Source organism: Desmodus rotundus, chromosome 8, assembly GCF_022682495.2.
Source record: "Desmodus rotundus isolate HL8 chromosome 8, HLdesRot8A.1, whole genome shotgun sequence".
Lineage (NCBI taxonomy): Eukaryota > Metazoa > Chordata > Mammalia > Chiroptera > Phyllostomidae > Desmodus > Desmodus rotundus.
In genome coordinates, this window is record NC_071394.1 from 24,531,387 (window position 1) to 24,554,976 (window position 23,590).

The following is a 23,590-nucleotide window of genomic DNA, read 5'->3' on the forward strand; positions in this document are numbered from 1 at the left end:
TGGCCCGCAACCCAGGTATGTGTCCTGACTGGGAATCAAATTGGCGACCCTTTGGTTCACAGGTCAGTGCTCAATCCACTGAGCCACACCAGCCAGGGCATAAATGCGACAAATTATTTTATAAAGGCAATATTTAGCATCCCTACACAGCAAGTAATGTTATATATTTAGGGTAAACTTGGGGCTACTTCAAGGCAGAGTCTGTCAGTTTCATCCTTCCAAGGCACCTACTGTTCTATCACATTGTTTAGCGCCCCTTTCCTCACATCCAGCTTTCTCCACTCCTGGGCTCTGACTTGCCTCCCATGAAAAGGTGTATGTGATTAACAGCTCAGGTCAGTTCCCTCAGGAATATTTAAATTTCAGAGTTCTGGAAAGCTTACAGCTTTATATTATTAAAATACTTAAGCCACTAGAGAATAATAGAATATAAAGTGGGAGAAATATTTTGAGCTGAAAACCTACCCAGACCCCACTTGAAACGTATCTGCTCTTTATAATGTTAACTCTGAATATATATCACAATCTTAAAACACTTTATGTAACTGACATGCTATAGAACAATTCTACCAGCTATGTTTTATTTGTTATCATATTATTATTGTTTTTTTCTTGGGAGCTCCCCCAAAGCAGGGAATATATCTTATTCATTACTGCATCTTCAATTGCAACCTAGTATAATACATTGAAAAGAGCAGATAATGATTAAATTGAACTAAACCATTAGCTAATATCTAAAATAAAATAAATGGCTGAAACCCACCAAGGGAATGCCATTTATCTGAAGAGGCATGAACATAAAACCTGGAGACTGGGAGTCAAGACTAGAGATTTGCTACTACGTGGATTAGAGGAAGTTAATTGTCCTCCAGAATTCTGCTCTTTATCAACAAAGGAAAGCAATTTTATTAAAAGATTTATAAGGCTCCTTCCAAATCTAAAAGTCTTGATTCTAAATCTAGGAGCTAAGCCACAGAACACTGACTGATAGATTGGTAAGCCACAGGCAGATGACTCGGGGCTAGATGGCTCTACACAGCAAACTGGCAGGTGTGAATGTAGGAGACAGAGGCTGAACACAGCTTCCTTCACGTATTCTGTTCCCCCGATCGCCCGCCTCAACTCTGGATCTTTATTTCTTTTCTACCTTTTACAGCCAGACTTTTAAAGGTGTCTATAATCAGTCTCCATTTTTCTTCTCTTCTTTTAAATCCACTCTAATCAGCCTTTTACTTCCTCTAACTCCTCCAAAACTGCTAGTGCAGGTTAACAGATGACTTCCTACTTACCAAATCTAGTGATCATTTCACACTCCTGCTAATTTTCTCCTGCTTCAAGTACTTTATTTGTATTCAAAGTCGCTATGCATGGTTTCCCTCCTATCTCTGTCCCTTTGCATTTTAAATGAGAAGAGAGATGGTAGTAAATCCACCATTCAATCCAATGGTTGGGCATTTCTAACACATGGTTTCAGCTGGGACTCAGTTACCTTTTGTTTTTTTCTCTGAATATACAGTAGATGTAGGAACATGGTAACATCCTTTAAATCTCTGGAATCTTACTCATGGCTTCACTGTGAGGTTCAAAATAAACAGTAAATTTGTCTCTTCCAAAAGAGAACAGCAGGAGGATATATTAGATACCTTAGTTATAGGTAGACTTTAATCATAGGTGGATTACGAAAAGATTACACTAGATAAAAACAAAAGCACATATAAAATATAAAAAGTTCTCATCTTTCAAATTTTTATTCATTACCTCCCTTCTAGTCCAACTTTATCACATATAGGGTTGTCTACATAACAACAGAATATTTCCAGGGGACAGGATTTTGATACAAACCACAAAAAAATAAATCAATAATGAGTGTGCATGACTGAGATACCAATAATCATTGTCAATAGAACCTTTACTTGCAAAATCGAAGGAAACAACAGGACAGCAGAAAAGTCTAGAGGTGAAAGGCTTAATGGTATTCAGGGCCAGCTCATGTCAGAAAACCAAAAACAAACCAACAAACAATTAAACTAACAAAAAAGCCTGCTGAGTACTTCATTAGTTACAATCATTAACTTAGTGACCATTTGAAATAGATAACAGATTGATATATTTAAATAAATTTAAATGTAAAATGGCATTAAATGTTCTTAAAACTTGTTGAATCCTAATAACTGACTGAACATTTAAGAGGGTGTACGTACTATTTCAGATCACCGGTATGTATTGAAGAACATATGAACATACCCTTTCGTAAGTACTAAGCAAAAGTGATCATGGTCAAGAAATAGCTAATAATGACAAATACGTAAGTACACACTGAGAGCTCATTACATTTTTTTGTTTTACAGAGAATATTTGTATTTTATAATGATTTAATTTTATTTATTTTGTTATATTATTTTTGCCTTTATAACATCCCAGCATGTTTTAAGAATTTTATACATTATTCATTAATGAATTAACACTCTACAATTAGAAAAATTATAAAATTAATTTAGTGCTAATTAGATGATACATGTAACATTATAGACATTATTTATAAAAGATTAAAACAGGGAACAAAAAATATATTCAAGACTGGAGGACATTTCAACTACAATACTAAAGCATAAAACTATTCATTTCTTGATTTGGCCCAATAACAAGAGCAAACTATTATAGAGAAATTTAAAAATGTTGATTTTTTTGATGTAACAATTTTAAATGCTGACATTCTAAATCCATGTGTGTGACTATATTTCATTGCTAATCACTACAAAACATACAAAGTCCTACTTTTTTGACAAAACTTGGTTATGATGGGTTACAGAATTAAATCATCAGTAGTTATAGGAAAACTAAATCTAAGTATTAAAACCAATCATCTTTTTTACTCACCTACACCATATATTAATTCATGTATATAGAATGATGAAAACGCTACAAATGTTATAAAATTGTTTAATATTGTTGAACTCATAAAGTTCATTTCCTTATCTACTTTAAAATTCTGCTTTAAGATATTTTTGGTTTAATTTTAAAACAATTTCTGAATATAAAAAATATGTTGTATTTTTATAAATGCATGATAACATGACTATTATTATTTCCTCAGAATCTGATTCCTTAACACGACTAACAAGGCAAAACTTCTCATTTTAATGCCATCAATTTCAACAGGATAGCATTTTACCAGACTCTAATAATAAGGTATTTTAAAGAAAAAGTTCATATGCAGAAATAATTGTAAAAAAAGCAGACACATTTAATATTAAATAACTCAAATTGGGACTAATGCTTATATTTTTGCACATTTAATTTGAGAAAGCATATTCATGCACATCACAAAAGTCAATATCGAGTGTTTAATATATAAAAAGGCACTATTAACTTCATATTACACTTGCCTTTTTTCCCATTATTAGGTGGGCTTGGCGTCTCTCCCTCATTGTCTTTATAACATTGAAAGCAGACAACAGTGGTTAATTATTAATACCATTAACAACCCAAATAAAAATCAAGCACACCACAAAAGGCGACATCACACACTGGGGAACCAAACCCATGCACTAAACGTGACATCTCACACTAATGAACACAAGAGTAAAGTACACCCTCCCTACCCTACAAGAACAGTAATAAAAATAAAAATAAAATGAGTAATAATGAGTCATTTTATAAAGTTAGGAAGATTATAGTTATATTTTTAAGCTAATCTAAGAATTGATATACTTCACTAACTTAATTTTGAGAATAAAGTATATAGGCGACAAACTGGTTCAACAAAAGGGCTTCTTTCTCTTAATGAAGTTAAAAAAAAGTGTTATTAACTATTGACTATTGCTGAACTCCCCAAACTAACAGTATCCTAAAAAACGACTTTACAGGAGAAGCTACTTCGTGAACAGCGTGAAACCTTCCACTAATAGCATGAACTAGCATACGATATTTAGGAACGAGCACTGTGAAAATAGTAACTGCACAGCTAAAGTGCATTCTTACAGTACTCATAAGAACGTTATTCCTATAGCATTTCATGAAAATGTAGAGCTGTGTCATTCTAGCAGTATCCTAGAAATTCATAACAGAGATAGTTATACATTTCTATAAACATGCATCTAAACTTGCCTTTGTTTTCATTATCAGAAGTACTCTGATGATTTTTCTCATCTGTACAACATTAAAAATAGTTACTGTTAATTAGCAACCGCAGCGTAAGAGGTCTGCGCCTTACGCTACACACACCACTGAGAAACGCATCCTTGAAAACACAACTCATGCACAACTTACACAATGGCATTGCTTTCACACAATGTCAAAGGGCAGGATAAAAGGAACATGAAATATAACTTATTATTCATGAATAAGAAATGATGATGAGTTAAACATGATACAATTATATCTAAAGTTATTCTGCATTGTTTAATGAAATTTATTTTTTTTAAATGATAGCTTAGATAAGTTTAGGATTTAAGTCTGAGCTTCAAAATGAAATAGTAAAAGTTGGATAAAAAAGTCTGTAAGTATATTTACTGATTGTATAATATTTTAAGTTTTAAAATCTTTTCAGGAACATTCTGACAGAGAAAGTGGAAAAATTATGACATGTAAATATAATAGGGACTTAAAACACCAAAATGAAATTGTCACCAAAACCTTTTAGAAAGAAGACTCTTAGCAGAAAAATTATGATGGCCAACAAATATTAAAGCAATGTTGAATTGGGATGAAGAAAAGGACCCTATAGTTAATTGTTTCTATTTTAGGAATAAAAATGTATGGATAGAATGATGATAAGAGTGTTAAGAATTAAAATTTGGAATTTATACTCAGCTCTATATTTACTAGTAGTTTGCCCCTATAAATCAAAATTCCTGAAAGAGGAGGCTGGTACTTAAAGGTACCTTTACTTAGTGTAACACATGGTAAAACATAGCATTTCAGTAGGTACTGAATTAACACTTTTGAATAAATAAGTGAACTGAATGTAAAGCTGGGGTAGAAGGTAAGTATAAATCGTGGTTACAAGCATTGTCTATAATTTTAGTTTGATTAAACATTAGAAAAATGTTCAAATGGGTAAATCAAATATTCAATTAAGTTACCTAGATAGCTTATATAATATCTCTCCTTTAAAAATTAGGTAATTTATTTTTAAATTAGTACTGAAAAATAATGTTCATTTTTCTACACTTATAAATTTAAAATCAGTACACTTATAAATGTAAAATTTTAAAGTGAAAAGTCATACTTCTGAAACATTCAATTATTTAGTTTAGACACACAGACAGACCTGCCTTGACCTCTTCACCCTCCTTTTCTCCCCCCTGCTCTTCCACATGCCCAGTTTCTTCATTAACTTCTGTTATTCGCACAAGTAAAAAAAAAAGATGAGATATGTATATTTATTACTCTTAAGTGAAACAAAACAAAACACTGCAAATTATTTATGATATATTAGTGATTATTAAAAGACTAACAGATAATTTTTAACAAGTTTCTGAAATGTTTTGGAATCAAAAAGTATACCTTAATAAATGATCATATTGTTGCCTTTTATAGATTTATAAAAGAGAAATGCGGCCCCTAAAATACTTGCAATATGTGAAAACTGTGTAAAGTAAACAAAAAACTTTGTCTATGAACTTGGTACCTTCTTATAAAACTAAAATTACAAAATGCCACTACATCAAAGCTGGGGGAATATTTTATAAGTTATCCCCCTAACAAAGTTAGGGAAAGTTAATATTTTAATTTTAAAATATTAATAATGCCCTACAGTTGTTTAATACATTGTGCTTTCATTGTATTGCTCCCATTTTCTCTGGTTTCCAGACAAAGAGGGATACCTAACATTTTACCACCATCAAGATCAATATATACAAGGCTTTAAATTATTTTAATTAACAAACTAAAATATAACCAAAACAAAAAGGTATTAAATTAGGACTTGCTCATTTTTTAGCTGTTGAACAGGATTAGAAAAATAAACATGTCATTACTTTTATTCAAAAATAATACAATTAAATTACAACTTCTGATAACTTTTTAGATACCATCTAAACATAAGTCGAATTAGACTAGCAATAGTCTATTTTGAGTTATGTACCTTTAATTTCAGTTACAAGTTGAAGACTTCTAAAGAAATGTTATACATCTCCTTTAAAGCTAAAGAAAATTACATAGCCATGTGTCTACTGGTTTTCATATCAACATTTATAAAAACGCTGTTAAAATCATTTACAATTTTAAGCAAAACAAACAAAACCCAAAAAAGTCCTTTTATTTCAGACTGGAAAGGAGAGGAGAGGTTTTAGCTCTCCTCTCTTATTTAGAACAATGGAAAAGTCACAATTAGGGACATGAAAGGAAAACCGGTTTTAATAGATTCTATAGGGCAGATGACAAATAGTAAATAGAATGTTTGCTGAGAAGCCCATTAAAAACTTCTCAATCCTGATTTTCAGTATCAATACTGGGTCAGTTTTCTGGTATATTTATTATTACAAAGTATGTACATACTCATATTTCAATAGACAATTGCTATAAAAGATACTAAAATTGAATTCACAAAAAATTGTTATATAAACTATGTTTCTGACTTTATATGTCATTAAATAACATTGAAATTCTATCTTGGAATAAAAAAATTGCATACATACTACAGAACTTTCCTTCTGGAAAGTACTTTTAAAATTATATACCCCATTTTAATACAAATAATTGAGATGTATAGAAATGCTGCTAAAATCTTTTTACCAGGCCATATAATAGACCCTGAGTCACTACAGCATTAAGTTGTTTAAAATCATGGCACACAGAAAACAGAAATAACCACAAAATATAAGTTGATAAATCATTTGACTACAACTAACAAGAACAAAACTTGTTCTAAGTTATATAAGGCAATAAAAGTATTGCTGTACAAACGCAATGCAGTTGAAAAATGTTTACAAATGGGTTATAGATATGAATTTGAATGTAAATATTATAGAGTGACAAGACTATTTTAGTGGTGCTTTATACACTACCTGAAGTACCTTTTCAGTTTTTAAATAAATATTTCATGCATTCATTCAACAAATATTTATTGAGGGCCTATAATGTGCCAGGCATTCTTCTACGTGCTAGAGATTATTTAACAAATAAAACAGTTAATTCTTTAAAGTTACAGAGTCAATTTCTGAGTTGCATAATGAGCAGAGAAATTGGCATAGTCCTAGTAAATGACACATTGTGTATCATGACTCAGTGTTTTCTCCAAGTCACATGCACTGTGACAATAAATCTGTACGCATTTAACTTTGCTATACTGTGAGCAATCCTGCTACAACGTGAAAAATGGTGGAGGAAATACAAACCACAATCACTATCTAATTCAACAACTTCCTTTTCTAGAAAGCCAAATCTAGTAATTAAAAGATCATCATAAATACAAAATGAAATATATGATGACAACTATAACTAGACTAGGTACGCACCCTCAGCAACATAAACACAGACTGCAATTGACATCTTTGGTTAAAGTCTTGCAGAAAACAGAATTCTGCCTAACAGGCAAGTTAAATTTTTTTTAAAGAGAACATTTTATCTCACCATTTAAAAGAAATTAAACTCTTTGCATTCTTACTTGACTGAGTCAAAGCAATTTAACTCCTTGGCAGAATTTCCAAGTAAAAGAAAAGTTGAATAGTTTCCTAGATATCATGAGACAAAATAATTTTACTGCATATAAAATCTATTCAGCAGAAGAATATCAATTGCAATGGGTTTATTTTTGCTTACAAAGCCCCCCAGAAAGGCTGTCAGCACAAAACAAACCCTCCTTAATGTACAGACCTTCATAAGGTTCTATCTCCTTGACTCCATTGTCTAGGAAAAACAAAATAAAAACAAAACAAAAAAGGGAACCAAAGCACAGGGATTAAAAACAACAGAAATTTCCAAAGCCATAGAATGTATCAACTATTAAAGAAAAGTTAAATGGTGATTTAATTTTTTTTTTTGGCACAGCACCTCCAGTTACCATATAAAGGGACCATTTCAAAAATAACAATAAAAATTACTATATTCCATCATCCCATGCTTTAGAGGTCCTTTAACTAACCAAGAATTTACAGATGTTTGGGGAGTATGTTCATCTGTGTGTAAGCAAATAATGCTTCTTACGCAAACATTTGAAAGTATTAAAATTATCAGTACAACATGCATCTGTCTTTGCATATTCATGATTACCTTTTTCTGGACTCCAGTTTTGAGAAGGGTCACCATTGTTGTGCATCAGCTAACCAGTCCTTTGCAGTGTGTGAAAATTGATTTGGCTAGTTACTAATAAACTTTTTGTAACTATCAACAATTACATAAACTTAGTTGTAGCAAAAAAAAATCATCCAACTGCTTATTAAATAAGAGCATTAAGTTTACTTTTTACAATGTATTAAATCAAATTTGTAAAAGGCACTAGATCAATAATGTTAGGTTATTTTACCTACAAATATTATAAATTTTAAATGCAAAATGTATAATAATTACTGACAAATGCAGCTAAGGCATTCAATTAACAAAAGAAGAAAGCTAACAAAGGTAGTAAAAAAAATCTTGATTCACCTTAGCTTCCATGTGTATTTCCTATAGGACATAATTAGAAATAACACTTACTTCTCTCCAGTGTTCCCTTTGGTGGGAGTTGTGGAAGTTGTCGGCCCCTTCGTCCTGCCACTGGAGTACTTGATGGGCTTGTCTGGACAGACCCAGTACGAGGGTGAGACCTACAAGATACACCATTAATATTCACTTTCAATAGAATGAGTTAAATACTCTAAATACATTTGGTTTATATGATAGCTGTATAAATGCAATTTTAAAAGAAGTTTAGCTGCTGATTAAAAGGTTAGGAAAGTAGACACAATATGGATATTTGGATGATTATCTAAAAAGCCAAAGATGTTTAAACTTTTGTGTAATATGCGTACATACACAGATACATGCACAGAAACCCTACAGTAAAATCCATGGAATTATTAATGTAAATTAATATTCTGTCCATACAAAAGCAAGAGGAGAATTCTGCAGCTCAAAAAACAAAAGGTAATGCTTTACATTGTTTTCTCCCAGATTTCAAACTCTTAACTCTAAAATCTCTCCCTTGATCCAAAGAGATTTTTACTCAGGCTTATAATAGATATCCCTTTATTAGAAAATATCTGATAAAACTACAAATAAAACCCCAAACAATTCAAAATTTAGCTAAAGAAGACAATGGTCAATATATGATATTAGTATTGATAAAAGAAACTAAAAATCTAGTCTATTTGCCATTATGATGATTATTCCAACAGTGATGTCTAATGAACACAAACAATTTCTCATTCTGTAGGAGAAGAACATGATAGTTATGAGGTGCATTATGTGGGGATTTACCCAGGACTCCTGATAAATGAGAAATCACAAAACAAATGCAGTCAGGACAGTTGTTAAACATTTTACAATGGCAGCCACACACTATTATATCCGCTGAATATAAATAGTGTGCTTACACTGAAAAGGTTAGTATCAACTGTTATTAGTGATCAGCCAAGGATGATAGAAGAGACCATTTAGCTGTTGGGAAAATCAGATGGTGTGTTGGTGGGGCACAGGGGAAGTTAGTCTGAGTGATTTATCTTTCACCTCGATAAGGCAGGTGAAGGAGGGGCAGATCTTCCCGTCATTAATGAAGGCATCGACCTCATGAGGTTTGGATCAGGACGCTCAGTGGATCTGGAGCGGGCGGTGGTCCGCTCTGGGAGAGGCCGCTGCTCTGTGGATCTGGATCTGGGATAGGGCTGTCTATCTGCTGCTTCACAGTCCCTGAAACGTCAGTCAGAAAGCAGCTCAGTTGATCTTCCGTGCCCTTCTGCTACTCGGTTATGATGCATTAAACTGATTTTGAAAAAAGTAACTGCTTAAAGTCACTGAGTATGTAAGAAAAATTCTCTTCCCCAACATATCCTGAGAAAATTCTCACTGAACTTTAAGATTTTCTAAGGAACCAAAATCTATCTTTAATAGCAATTCTCAGTGAGGATAATAGAAGTTGCTCAGTTATAATCAACAACAAACAAATTGCCTGCTTTCCAAAGTGAATTGCCTTTGGAGCCTGGGAAATATGTAAAGTGTTCTATTTTAAAAGAATTCAATGAGTTTTTCTAACATTTTCAAAGGAGTGGAAAAAACCATACAAGCACGAGTCTCAAGCCCATGAGGCGGTTTACGGGACATAAAAAAGCTTTCAGCACAATCATAGCATACTGATACATTCAAACAGAAGACTCAAAATGTATAAGAAAACAGAGCTACCTTGCAGTCTGTAGCCATATTTAAACACAGTCCACAAGAAAACCACTGTATAGAAAACTGGCCAATCAGCCAGTCCATGCCTCCTGTCTCTGCACTTTAGCGGTGATGTCAACCAATACAATTCAGAATGGGTATTAAGTAACTGGAATAATAATGGTTCTGAAACAATGTGATCTCTTTGACCACCAATAAACCAATATCAAATCCTAATCCTTGTTGAAAGAAGTACACTGAAATTTAAGTAATCTATCATTATTGATTTTTTTATCCTTGCAGTTTAGCACAATGCTTTTGTACCTAACATGTGGTCCATAAATGTTCTGTAATACAGGCCCCATTATCAGTGAGACAACCCGAAGAATACTAGCTTTGACTCTAGAACTCCAAAGTACTGCATAATCCAGCATAACCTTCAGATCAAACTATCACCTCCCCACCTGGCTGTAACCACAGAAAGGAAATGCTTACGTACTACAGATAGATGGTGAAGCAAGACTAACGTGTCAAAGATGTCCACTTTACCCATACATTCTCTCAATCTTACTTTTGATAATAAAAATGTGAACAATTAAAACATAAGAAAACACAATTTCCCATATGTAATTAATTGTATGGCATATAATTTCAAACCAGAAGATTAGATGATATTAGAAAGTGAATTTATTCTAAGATGCATCTTATCATTATCTTACACTTTAAATTCATAAGGTAATATATGTCAAGTAATTTTTAAATATTTTTAAGTCCATGTACCATAGTGTGATTGATTACCTAAGATAATTTTAGTGTTTTTATATGTGTATCCAGAATACACCAAAAAATTGAGATTAAATGTAAATATATATACAACATTTGATTACTTGTCAAAGAGAGGGTAAAAGGCAACTGGATTGTTTAAAAACTCATGATTCTGCCCTGGCTGGTGTGGCTCAGCGAACTAAGCACAGGACTATCAACTGAAAGGTCACCAGTTCGATTCCTGGTTAGGGCGCATGCCTGGGTTGCCTGCCAGGCCCCCAGCTGGGAGGGTGTGAGGCAACGGATCTGCATTTCCCTCACACGTTTCTCTTTCTTCCTCCTTTCCCCTCTCTCTAAAATAAATAAATAAATAAATAAGCTTTTAAAAAAACTAATAATTATATTTTTATTCTCAAAAAATGATTTTAGAGAAAATACTACTCTTTAGAAATAAATATGCTCAATTATTTGTTAAATGTTCTTAGTGTACATATCTTTGAACATCTTCATTACAAGAGATAACCATAACCAAAGGGATATACATATCTTAGATTCCTTAAAACCCATTTTTGGAGAGTATCAATATTTATATTATTTTAAGGTTTCCTATTATCTTAAGTTAATAATTAACTTATCTTATTATAGCACATGTAGTAAGAAAACTTGTGGAATATCTATGACTACTCAAACAGGAATTTAGGCTATTTCTTTCATTTATACAAAATCTGATTCATTCTGATCCCATCAAGCAATTGTTCCAAGTGGAAAGTGAAATGTTAGGATATACACTTTCATTTCTTTGACATTATTTTTAATAACTGAAATATATAATTATGAGCAATCTCCACAGAATCATTTGAATTGTGTTACTATGTTCTATGTCCTTTAAAAGCTGTTATTTATAAAGCAAAGGGGTCATTCCTTAGGAAATATCCCTTAGAAATATATCTTCAGCAAAAAAGTTGTTTGAAGACTATAGTCAGTTTTAAATTTTACTTATATTGTCTCTCCATTTCATAAATTACAAGACTTCCACAGTGGGAAATAAAAAAATTTGTTATTAAGTAAAACATGAAAAGAACCACAGGAGACAGAAATTTCCTGAAATGCTCCACCATAGTTAAGAGGGGTGGAAAACCATTGTATTTTAAATTTTGATCACACAGTAGAAGGTGAGGACAGTTCCTGCTCCCACAAATGCAGAAGCACAGGTCTCACTAGGTAAGAACTAAGGTAATTGCTGAGGTCGTTGAAAGCAGCAAAGCAAGCCTAAGTCTCGTATGTAATGCCCAGTCTCATAGCAGGATTTTTAAGGAATTGAGATATAAAACTTGACAACCTGCACCTAACTTCTTAGTGAATTTTAATTTTAAGCTAATATAAACAATTCTGAATAGTAGCACCTGAGATGTAGGAAATACTAGATGACCATTTATAATACCTAAAATACTTTAGTGTCTACCTGGGATTCTTGGGGTCTGTATTTCATATAAGTAATTTCTTTGGCCACTCTACTTACTCACTTTATTTTATTTTATGCATTTTAAGAAAGTATTAAGAAAAGATAGCCATGTTTTAGAAGAGTGCTAAAGGGCAAGCCATTTAAAAGTTTAGGAATCACTCAACTATATATTTAAATCTTTCTTAGGCAAATAATTAGGTTGTCTTTCAAAAAGTGCATTAATATATGTCATGATTCTATCTTTTTAATAAATAGTTTATATTTTCTAATATGTTTGAAATAGCTCAGTTTTTAAAATTATTTTATTGTTGTTCAATTACAATTGTCTGCATTTACCCCCACCCCTCCCCCCAACCCCAGCCAAACCCACCTCCCTCCCTTACTTCCACCTCCCCCCCTCCTTGGTTCTGTACATGTGTCCTTTGTAGTTGTTCCTGAAAACTGAAGTAGTTCACTTTTTATATGTGCCATTTACCTGGACAGATTACTGTTCTGCCATATTTAGTGGCCACGATTCCAAATTACAAGCATTTGGAGAGGATATGGCTAAACAGCCCCTTTGCAAATAGAGCTAATCCGTGTTAACTGATAATAATATAATAAGAACCAGTATTTGTTGCACTCACTTTAAAAACATATGATAGCAGAACTGCCTTTTGACCCGGCAATTCCACTGCTAGGATTATATCCTAAGAACCCTGAAACGCCAATCCAAAAGAACCTATGCACCACAATGTTCATAGCAGCTCAATTTACAACAGCCAAGTGCTGGAAGCAACCTAAGTGCCCATCAGCAAATGAATGGATCAAAAATGATGGTACATTTACACAATGGAATTTTATGCAGCAGAAAGAAAGAAGGAGCTCCTACCCTTTGCGACAGCATGGATGGAACTGGAAAGCATTATGCTAAGTGAAATAAGCCAGGCAGTGAAAGACAAATACCATATGATCTCACCTTTAACAGGAGCCTAATTGACAAAACAAACAAACAAGCAAAATATAACCAAAAGACACTGAAATTGAGAATAGGCTGACAGCGACCAGAGGGGAGAAGAGAGGTAATTTCAGGGGAAAAGGGTGAAGGGTTTGCAGGAACAATTATAAAGGACACATGGACAATATTGGGGGAGGGGAGGGTGGAAACGAGAGGGAGGTAGGGAGAGCTGGGGTGTTGGGCTAGGGTGGGAGAAAAAGGCAGAGAAGTGTACTTGAACGACAAGAAAAAAAATGAAAAAAAAACATATGATAGCATATGATTTTGAGATGAGGATTTCTAAAAACAAAATAATTTTATAATCATCCAGTGAAGTTGTCCCTTTGAGTTATTTTTCCTCTTGGTATAGTTGTTTTTGAAAGATTTAAAAAATTTCCAAGTGCCCTGGCTGGTGTGGCTCAGTGGACTGAGTGCCAGCCGATGAACCAAAGGGTCGTCAATTCGATCCCCAGTCAGGGCACATGCCCGGGCTGTGGGCCAGGACCCCGGCTGGGGGCGCGTGCACAAAAGGCAACTGCACATTGATGTTTCTCTCCCTCTCTTTCTCCCTCCCTTCTCTTCTCTCTAAAAATAAATCACTAAATCTTTTTAAAACATTTCCAAGTATACGACACAGCTTCCTACCTATTTCTTCATTTTTGCTACTTATTTACCTAATTCTAAATCAAAGTACAAGGAGGTTATGCAGTCTAATTGGAAGAATAGGCCAGTGGACATTCTTTTCTATAATCGCTGATCTCAACCATTGCAAGGATACAACTTCAAATCAACATAAGTTCAATATAGAGTATCCGTCTAGATATGACAGAAAATAATTATATACTCAAAAAATGAAAAACCACCAGCACAATGCAAAATTTCAAAGTAGTCAATGAAAATAGTCATTGAATGTAAATTAGATCTTGTAGTCTATGCTAAATCAGTCTTATTTCATGTTTATACTGTAAATAATGTCACAAGTAAATCTAACTGGTTTTCCTGAAAAATAAACCTGTAAAAAGTAAAGATGTTTAGGAAGTATTATTTTTCTTTTTATAAAGAAATTATGAGTTTATAAAGCTGAAATCTATAAAAAAAATGGATGTATCTCTGAAGGACAATAAGTATAATCTCAGGAATGGGCTAAGAAATTCCTTCCCTATATCTGATTGTGTATAGTAAACTGATTAACACCAAAAGCTTTATAATTTTGATGTTATCTCGAATGACTAGAGATTTTCTGAACATTAGCTGCATAATATAAGAAATAAATGCATAATGCAATTTTTAAAGGACACATTTTAGGGTAATTAATATAACATGTTCTCTTGATGTCTTCTATCAGTTCTCAGCAGCCTTATCTGGGAATTTGATCTTAAAGAGCTGTTAAGTTGGAGTTTAGGCCATTCATTTAATGTACATTGGGTACTTTTCTATTAATTTTACAGTAAGCTGCTTTTTGACCCTGTAGACTGACTCATCAAAATATTGGTAAAAAAGATCATGTTTTGAAGCAGCAGCTCTAGGTCACTTTACATGTAGAATTTTTTATCTTGAATAAATCTGATTGGAAGAAAAATGTCAAATGAAATGCTAGAAATAACAGAAAATAGAATACAGCAAAATGTTAGTCGGAAAATTAACTTAAGAGTCATTTTGTGGAGATCTGAAATGCCTAGGTAACAGGTTTGGACATTTCATTTAATTAAATAAAAATTAAATCCATTTAATTTTCAATTAGAGTCACCAAAAGCTTCTGAACAAAGGTACTTTTTTGGGTAACAAATTAAGAAGCTGATCAGCTGTAGTATATAGAATGAATTAGAGTAGGAAACAGCTGATTTGTAGCAAGAGCAGCAGAAATCAAGAAGGGATAGATGAAAATATTATAAATAACAATGTACAAAATATACAATGTACAGTATTAGAATACACACACTATATAGAATTATATAAACAGAATGTTAGGGTTAGAAGGAATCTCAGAAGTCACATAAACCACTCTTTCATTTTAGAAATAAGCAAACTAAGGCTTACGGAAACAAAGGTACACAATTAGATATTTTCTGAGCAAGAACTTGAATTGAAGTTTCTTGACTCCAAAGCCTGTTAACTTCCTTGATAGCAAAATGTTTTTTTTTCTCACAGTAATGTTTGACAAATCACCTTATGAATTAAATGTAAAAATGAATAAACCAAAGAAAAAAACCTAAAATTCCCAGCCTCCAAAATAAAATGATGACCTATGATAAGAAATAGAATTCTTGAGAGGGAATGACAGAAACTTAAATGTCAATTACAGAAATTAGACAGTTTGAGAAGTATCTGTATAGTACTAATATTTCACTATTCATTGATCGATTCATCATTCGATACTACTTACTATGTTTATATTATGTGCCAGACACTACATGAGGAGTTAGAAGTTTTGGTCAAAGCCATAGCTTTGATAGGATAGAGGCCTATGATATCCTCTATCAAAGCCAAGGACAGGACAGAGGATAACATACGGTCACTGAGTTGAGGACATGAAAAATAGAGGAGGAGACAAGAGCAGTCAAGGAGGAGAATGAGAATCAAAATAGTACTTCATTAGAGAAGAAAAAAAGAAGTGATTAATAATGACAGATGCAGCGAGGCAACAAGGAAATTATACATAAAAGATATGGTAAACAATAACCATGGATGAAATAATTTAAAATAAAATGTTGGGCAAAGGTCAAAGTATGGAAGGATCCAGCTTAGGAACAGATGGAGTGAAGGATGAATATGTAAAAATACATATCCAAGAAACACAATGAGAGAAAATTTTCAAGGTAGCTTAAAGGTGTGGCAAGATAGAAAAAAGGTATTTTTAAAAAGACTTCAATAGTAACTTGAAAAGAAACAAAATCATTAAAGAGAGATTAAAATGCAAGAGAAAAATGAAAAAATTAATGGAAGAAAATTCCAGAGCTATTAAGAAAGGTTACGATCAGAAACACAAATAGAAGATGAGCTGTGATGGAAAAGAAAACAGTTGTAGGAGAAAAGAAAAAGATTAATAGGAATGCTAAGGAATAAGGCAAAATGGAGAGTAGTTCATGAAATGTGCTACTTGAATTTGATCACATTTATTAAGGGCTCTCAGTAATACTTCCCACAGAAGGCGCCTGTAGGGAAGCGTCTATATTCCGTGCGGGAATCTCATCCTTTCGTCACTCCACTCACTAGCTTTGTCAGAATCCCTTCTCTAATCAGGGTCCTCCTAGTCATGGCTTCCAACGCCTGCAGATGAAACCAGTTGCTGCCTCTCGTCAAACTCATGGCACCCTCGGCAATACTGCAGACCTAGGTCACACCCTTCCCAGAACCTTAATGACTTCTAGCACCAAAACAAATCCCAGTTTAGCACCAAAACAACTCATAATAAACTCAGGATATGTGAGGTAAATCACTTTTATTCAAAGATATTATCTCTGTAATTCCTAGTTATCAGATATCACTTGTCCCCTGATACCTTCTCTCTAAATTCTTCATCTCCTGCACTCTCTCCCGTACCATTTTTATCTCCTCTAATTCTTTTAGTTCTATTTTCAAGAGTCCTTACCCATTGTTAACAAACTTCCTTATATCATCAGCCTTTCTGCAAAATGGCTCCTGCATATCCCTACCTTAAATGACAGTTAGCTCAAACTTGCAGACTCTGCTTCCAGTGTAGCTGTTACAGGCAAAGCTACTTATTTCTTTCCCATTTCATAGCCCATGGAATCCAGGAGAGGGTAGACCCTTAGAGATACGTGAGCCATTACTCTCCCACAATAATCCACAGGTCTTCATTTTAATTAAACAGGTCACTTAGTGGTAAAGTCCATTATTAATACAGGTTGCCAATATCTATCCAACTTCCAATCACTATTCCTTAGTCACTTATAATTTGGGTAAGTGGTTATCTGCTATCTTTTTTACCCTAGTTCTTATGGTAATGCTAGATTTCAACATACATGCAGATAACTGTTCAATAATCTCAAACCACAAGATATTCAAACTTCAATGATCATCGTGTTTTTCCTGTACTAACCCCCCCACACCCCCCAACCCACACACTTCTGGGGAAATACTATGGATCTTAGAATCTAATGAAACTATTCAAACTCAGAAATACTAAATTTCAATATTTCAAACTTGGATTATGGTCATTAATTCTGTCAGGTGCCTCCGAAGCTCACTCCCACTTCACTTAATCTTCACTGGATACAGTTCATTCCTTCGTCTATCAATGCCTGCCAATGTATATGGCCCTCTTTTTATATTTTTAATATTCTACGTTTTGTCTTCCTTCATTACCCATCCAAGACTCTATGATGATCATCCAAACTACTCCTACATCAACCTTCAGATTCCCTTCTAACCCAAATCTTCCAAGCATTCATCAGAACCTCAGAACTGGTTCATCGCCATAATCTGATTTCACTACGTCTCGGCAACAGGGTATTGCCTAGGCAAAGCATGCACTCACACAGGTTGGCACATTGCAAACTCGTGGTTTCCCACATCTGCGATATGGCTATCTTCACTAATCTTTTCACTTAGTCTTAATCAGTTCCCGTCACGTTTTACCCGATGATTATTTTAAACTTTCTCACTTTTAATCAAATAAATCATACTCAACCTTTAGGCCTACACCCTCAGGGATTTGTCTCAAAAACAACCATCAAATCTGAACTACACCAACAACGAAATTGAAGTCATCAAATATAATTACTTTCAATTTACCAAACTTTTCTTGAAAAAAACTTATTTCCAATTATTTTATATAATTTCTTCCTGTCTCAATGGTAAGAAGGAACATCTTTCTGTTTATAGACTCCATCTGTATGTTTAGCCCAGTCCCCTCTCTTTCCAACCTATGACCTTTCTTCTAAACATCCTCTTTTTTCTGTATTTTCAACCTGCCTTTTACTAGAGGATCCTTTCATCCAGTCTATAAACATACAATGTATTTCCTATTCTAAAAAAAAGAAACCTACTTTGATATCACATATCCCTACCCAGTATTTCTCCTCCGCATTCTCTTGGTGTATTTATTTTCTGATCTCGCCTTCACACCAGCCACTGCAATCTGTTTTTCTTTTCTTCCCTCCTTCCGTCTCCCTCCCCATCCTTCCGTTCTTCCTTCTTTCCTACCTCCCTTTCCCCCTTCCTTCCTTCCTTCCTCTCTCTTTCCTTCTTTCATTCCCTCACAACCCTTCTGAAATCACTCTACCTAAAGTCCCTAATGATTCCTTATGACAAATCTAATGAGCGTTTTTTCATTTATGACTTTTTACTGTCGAATTATTTCTTCTTTCTTAAAACTCTCTATTGTCTTAGTTCTATTCTTCTTATTCTCATGTTTTCTTCTCTATGTTATTCAGAAGCTTCTCATCCTCCATCACTTAAATGTTAATGTTTCCCAGGGCAGAGGAAAACTCCTTGGCCTTCATTTCTCGGGTTGTTTCCCTGGTTGACTTCACTTTTGTTTTTTGTGGCTACTTCCCATTCATTGGTAGTGAAGCTACTTCCAAATTGCTCTGTGTAGTCTAAACTTCTTCAAGCTTTAAAAGTATTTATCTGACTCCTCCTAGAAGTTTCCTTTATCCTTCTCAATAGCTCCAAACCTGAACTTTTCCCTCACCTAAACTGACTCCTCCTCTAACACCTCCAACCTTAACCTTTGTTAAGGTACCACATGCACCTAGTTACTCAAGCTATGAGACTGGGAGTGTTTTCTGAACCTTTGCCAAACAACCAAACCCCATTATTTACCAAGCGTTGTTGATTTTAATTGATTAAATCTCTGATCTCTCTCTATCTCTCCATCTACCACCTTATCTAGTTCAGGTCCTCAAAAAGTTTCTGCTGTCCTAGACCATGGCGAGTGCCCCAATACATACTTTTCTTTTCCATAATCTTTTCTCTCAAATCAACCATCCACAGAGTCTCTAGAGTAACCATTTTTACTCTATCCCCCTAATTACTCTACCCACCCCCTAATTAAAACTCTTCAAAGTACTGCCATTGCTTACAGTCTTAGATTTGGGTTCTTTAACAGAATAATCTGATACAAGGTTATTTGTAATTGGGATCATCTCTATCATTCTAGGTTCATTTCTTGCTACTCCTTGCCTTGTGGATAATGCTCCAACAGTATTCAAATACGAAGGTTATTACTTTAGTAACTTTGCTCATACATTTCTTTAAAATTCCACTGACATCCTACCTTACCTCTATACAATTCCAATTTCTTCTTTGATATAGCAAAAAAAAAATAGAGCTTAGTTGTTGTCTGCTCCTTGACATCTTTGTATAAAGTCCATCATCACACTGCCCACCATCAGTGTCAGTGATTCCTTACTATGCTGTGTACAGCTTTCAGCAGAGATGAATACTAGGGAAATAAAGTAGGGTATCGGGGTAAAATTTAAAATATAAAAGGAATAGTTTTTCAAATAAAGGATCTATCTTAATAAAGGGGTATTAATAAAAGGTAACATGCTATCCATTCTAAATGTCTGTTTAAATGTTGACTGTTTTATAAAACACAATAAATCAGTTAATTTTGTACTAGTCAGCATAACCTCACCGAAAGAAAAAAGAGCTTTGATTTCTAATATTAGTTAATATTTATCTCCTGAATATAAAAGAAGTTTAACAAACATTACTTAAGCCTCTATTCATCTGTTCCAAAGAGATAGCACATCTAATTTTTCATTTTACAGTCTTGGGGTACAGACACCAGAGAATCTGATACTTTATAGCCTGGGGGTGCCACATTGAATTTACTACCTTCATTCCCTTCAGAAAATTCCAGATTTCATATAGTCAAACTATGATCTACTTGGAGCTATTAATATATGTTTATTCTCCAAAGGAGAATTTTTCAGACCATGGTAGTAACATGGTAGTAATGTCACCTTGAAATCTAGGCTGGGAAACCGTACACTTAGAAAGTCGTAATTTTCATTCTTTTTCCACAACCCTCAAAAAGAGGTCACTTTCCCTTCGAGTGTTCTATTATTTTGACTCAAGTAGATGAGTTAGGGGGAATTTGGATAATTTCATTCAAAAACTATTCTGCAAGAGAAAAAGATTGATCCAGATTCAAACTTTGCCCAAGAAGTACAAGAACAATGCAGCCTAGAATTGAGGACATTTCTGAGAATAGATTAAATCTCTGGATATGTAAGCAAAGAAAGTGGAGACTACTAGGGAGAGATAAAGGGTCAAGAGAGTGGAGTTCTGCTATTAACATAAAAGAACTAGGGAGGTAGAAATAACTCAACAAAAGAATGAAGAAGAACCATACAGTGTTCTGGACCAAGAGCGGAGTATTTGAATTTAGATTTCAAAGGGAGGACAATTTCAGGTGATGATAAGATTCAGAGTATGACCCAAGAATTAACTAACTGAAGCAAACTGGAGGTAAAATTTACCACCTCCAATTTGAAACGGTCAAGGAAGCAAGTAGGTGCTGATCTATTCACCTGAATAGATCATTCACATGAATTCTAACATGAAGCTGATAACAGAAATTGTGACGAAGAAGACTAAAGCCAGGTGCTAAAATCTTCAGTGGTTAAAATAGCATAATCAAGAGGTCAACAGATGATACCAACATGGAAAGGGCAATAGGTGGTTGTGCTCCGCTGCAGCACATAGAGAGGTATAGAAGTTAAAAACAAGAAGCATAGAATGCTGTGGTAATAAATATAGGAGAATGAGGAGATGACTACATAAGCGTTCATATCTTCAGTAATCCCAGATGTCAGAGTGGACTGAGATGGGGCTAAGAGGAACTGAGTAACTTGGAAAAGTAGCAGAGTGAAAACAAATGATCAAAGTCACTTAAAAAAAAGCAAAGGAAGGGAATAGAAAATGAAAATTCAGTGTAGTATTACTTCTATAAAAGAGGCACACAAACGCAATAGGCAAGGAGCCTTCAGACAGATGCAAGGTATATCACCGTATACTCTGGTTCTTGGTTTGGGTAGTAGACTTATGGATGTTCTTTTTATTATTTTGCTTTGAAATGTACACACGTTGCTTTTATGTATCAAACCAATAATGATAAGATCTTTTAAAAAGCAACTGAAGAACTCCATTCTTACAAAATCTACCCAATTTGTCTGTGCACAGGCTCACAATTTGAATCATTTAAATGACAGCAAATCTTACAGTTAGCTACTTGAAAACTGGTTTTCTAAAGCTGATTTTCCTACTGGGTTTTACTTTAACACTAATATTAATAATATGTTTCCTGGCCACAAACAAGATCATGGTACCAGAAAAAAAATCAGAAATGTGTCCTTCGAAATAGATCAGCTAGGTTGAAAATTTAGTATTATAAAATTAATAACCAACCTAGAGCTGATCAAGAGCTGATTCTACCCATGTCAATTTATGAAAGAATAAGTCATATATGAAGCAACCTATTTATTGAAAATTAAGAAAATATAGAATATTTTAAAATGTGTTATATGATTTTAACTTACATTGAAGGGCAGAGATACCGGGGTAAGTAGAATAAGCCTGTAATCAGTAATGTCTCATTCAGGTCACCCAACTTAAGAAAGGTTTCGGCTAATTATAATAACAATTATATAACTACTTTTTCATACACTTTTAAGATAAATGTATAATAATTGCAAACAAAAAATACAAAGTAATACTTATTTAGTATTGAAGCAAAATAACAGAAAAGGGACAGAGAAAATTCAAAAGAAAATTAAATGTAGTAATGACCACTATCATATAATAAACTGAAAGGTATTACATCTTAATTACATTTAATGAAAGACATCACAAAGCTTGAATTATTAGGAATATATTGTTAATGGTATCTCTATGTTTCCTGACACATTTATCTACTTCATTTCACTCCTTAGAAATTTACTCACTAGTTTTTTTCTAAACTATTTTATTATTAACTCTTAACGAACTAAATTAATAGCATAAAAGTGGTCACGCATAATTCAAACCACTTTGAAATGACAGTCAGAATGAATACACTATCTATTTCCTCTCCTGAGGAAATTTACTACCTGAACTCACCACATTATCACTGCCATTCTCTTCTCTACCTACAGGACCTCAAAATGTTTTCACTGAACTGACTCAAATCCCTAGTGCTACATACAGGCCTTCTTTCCCTTCTTTGTCTAGATAATCCTCCCTTCAGTTAAATGCCACGTAATTTATTATTCCCCTTCAATATAAGGGGAATGGTGGCAGATGAGAAATGAACAGAGATTTTCCCACAGACCAAGTATTCTCCATGGATCCAAAATCATCTACAACAACGACCAAGGAGCAGATCACAGCCACCTGTGACAAGGTAACCACAAACCGATCAGCTCAACCTAAGCACTTCAAGCACTGACTCCTGGACAGTGGACGAAGGGACAGAAGCCGGTTGTTAAGCTATGTACAAATCAACCAGTTTTGTCTAAATATCTAATTATGAACTCTGCTGAGAAAGGTGGGCAGTCAAATGTAACTAAACTGTTATTCTATCCTTGTAGGAAATTAAAAGTTAATCGTAATTCCTGAAGAACTAAATTTTTAGATCATCAAAGAGATAATCCTAACTCCAAAGGAAGTTGTACTTTTATATCATACTACAACTAAAGAGTTTACATATGTTGCTTTTCTACTACTTTGTAAGGATAACGTATCTATATTCCATTATAATCACATATATATATAAAACAGAAATAGAACTGAATTACATCACATCAACAGACAGACACATGCGACCCTAGAACAGACCCAATTGTAAGGAAAGTGTACCTGCCATCCCTGTGAGGACGCTCAGTGGTCTGACTGTGTCTGGAGCGAGGCAGAGTAAGAAAATGACTGCAGGCACGGCCGAAACAAGAATACAAATGAGACTCAGGAAAGAAATGAAAGGCATAGTTTAATTTTTTAAAGTGAGAATAAAAAAAGATAAGCAGATAGTAAGCAAAGTAAATGAAAATCGACACTGGAAAGGTTGCTCCTTCGACCCAATATCCATTATAATATATCAGTGATAAAAGTTAAACTAATCTAAGTATTCTAAAATGCAACAAAACATA

General features: G+C 33.8%; 1 protein-coding gene across 33 annotated transcripts in view; it reads right to left on the minus strand.

The window, feature by feature from the left end:
- The window catches only part of RIMS2 (regulating synaptic membrane exocytosis 2), a 453,335-nt gene that overhangs the window by 160,134 nt on the left and 269,611 nt on the right, over positions 1-23,590 (minus strand). For 13 of the 33 annotated variants that reach the window (XM_053929801.2, XM_053929790.2, XM_053929818.2 and 10 more), the window contains 2 exons: positions 9,649-9,828; positions 8,638-8,747 (listed from right to left, as the gene is read on the minus strand). In XM_053929801.2, the coding sequence (XP_053785776.1) occupies positions 8,638-8,747; positions 9,649-9,828 (290 nt within the window). Of the gene's footprint in view, positions 1-7,818; positions 7,852-8,637; positions 8,748-9,648; positions 9,829-23,303; positions 23,370-23,590 lie in introns of those variants that run through there. The other 20 variants (XM_053929802.2, XM_053929803.2, XM_053929805.2 and 17 more) reach the window with 6 other exon arrangements.